At 38.5% G+C, this 1,547-nt stretch overlaps 1 protein-coding gene across 1 annotated transcript in view; it reads left to right on the forward strand.

Annotated features, from left to right (window-relative positions):
• The window catches only part of POLD3 (DNA polymerase delta 3, accessory subunit), a 44,581-nt gene that overhangs the window by 26,357 nt on the left and 16,677 nt on the right, over positions 1-1,547 (forward strand). Inside the window, exon 8 of the mRNA XM_009276890.2 lies at positions 1,318-1,390. Within this exon, the coding sequence (XP_009275165.2) occupies positions 1,318-1,390 (73 nt within the window). The remainder of the gene's footprint in view (positions 1-1,317; positions 1,391-1,547) is intronic.

Genomic DNA, 1,547 nt, shown 5'->3' on the forward strand with positions numbered 1-1,547 from the left:
GGTCTTTTCCAACCTGAATGATTCTATGATTCTAGCTTTGCTCTTACTCAACCTAAATAACCTTAAACAGCCGTAGTGCAGCCTTGTCCACTGCTTCTAGTGCTAAACTTGCTGTCCACCGGGAATGCTCAGTCACTCTTTTGTAAGTATTTAACTGTATAGTACAGTCGTGCCTTCTGTCAGTCATCTTGGGCAAAAATATATTGTGCCACACTCTTGGCCTATCCACAGAAGTGTATTTGCCATAACTTTGACGCTTTGACATTCCTCCTTGAGCCAGATCTCCAGTGAGTATAAACCAGCATAGCTGCATTATTGAGACGATTGTTCCATTGTCTTCAGTTACGCAAATATATACACCAGTTGAGGATCTTGCTCTCTCCATTGTGCTTAAAAGGATTTGTTTTGAGCAGTAAGTGAAATGTGAGAAGTCCAGGTCTTAAAAGTATCAAGGTGTTTAAACTTGGTCTGTGAGGGAAATTTCAGAGCTTGACCTGTGCAAGACTAAACTGTTTCTCTTCTCAACTGCTGGTTTTTCCAGGATAGGATTACGTTTTAATTTTTAATTAGTATAATTGTTTTTAAAGCAATGTGGCCAGTAAATGGGTATTAAAATGGTAAGTTTCCCTGCATATGGTTTGGCTTGTTTATAACACTTGAGTATGTTTTGGTTCATTTTTCTGATTTTTATAGTGAATTTAGAACTGGTGAAATATGTGTGTCTGAGTGTTTTGGGAACTTTAGTGTCTGGTTGCCTTTTTTTTTTGCATGAAAATAAATGGGATTAGGAGGCTAAGCTTCCTTAGGTGGGGTTTTTTGTGTGTGTGATTTTTCACTTTGGTGGTGGCTATATTAATGGAATAGAGGAGTGATACTTTTTTGCAAGCGGCTCAGCAGAACAACGTACGTGCCAGAGTAGCTGGATAAATTCTTCATGGTTTGGCCAATCTGTGTTCTTTCCTCTGTCGGTTACTGTGAGTTGAGGCACTGATAGTTTGCAAAAAGAACAGTTCTTTACTGGGAACTGACCCAAGTCCCAACCACTTATTGCAGTAACACTGTCAGCCATCAGACAGGAATGTGACCCAAGTTAGATTTGAAGGCCTAGCTAAGGAGTCGTAAGTAACTTACCCTTGACCCTTTGACGCATGTAATATCTAGTATCTTCAAATTCTCCTAAACAGATATTGAATCCTAAGACACTGACTACTCAACAAATTATACATATTTATTTTGCTTGTCCAGAAGCAGTACTATGCATGCTGAGGGCTGTGTTGCATGAATAATTCCTGTGGTTACTCCTCTGTTTGCTTCTAGGTGTCTGCAGTAAGCAACAAACCACCAGCAAAGGGCAACATAATGAACAACTTCTTTGGAAAAGCTGCCATGAGTAAGTGCTTTATAACATGCATCTGTTTTCAGAAACCATTGTGGTCAGGGACCAGCCTGCTGTAGTTTAAAAAAAAAAAAAAATCCTGAGGGATATTGGAAATCTCTCTCTTTTTTTTTTTTTTTTTTTTTTTTTTGATTAGGAAGAAATTAAAAAA

Source organism: Aptenodytes forsteri, unplaced genomic scaffold (assembly GCF_000699145.1).
Source record: "Aptenodytes forsteri isolate BGI_AS27 unplaced genomic scaffold, ASM69914v1 Scaffold459, whole genome shotgun sequence".
NCBI classification, from domain to species: Eukaryota; Metazoa; Chordata; class Aves; order Sphenisciformes; family Spheniscidae; genus Aptenodytes; species Aptenodytes forsteri.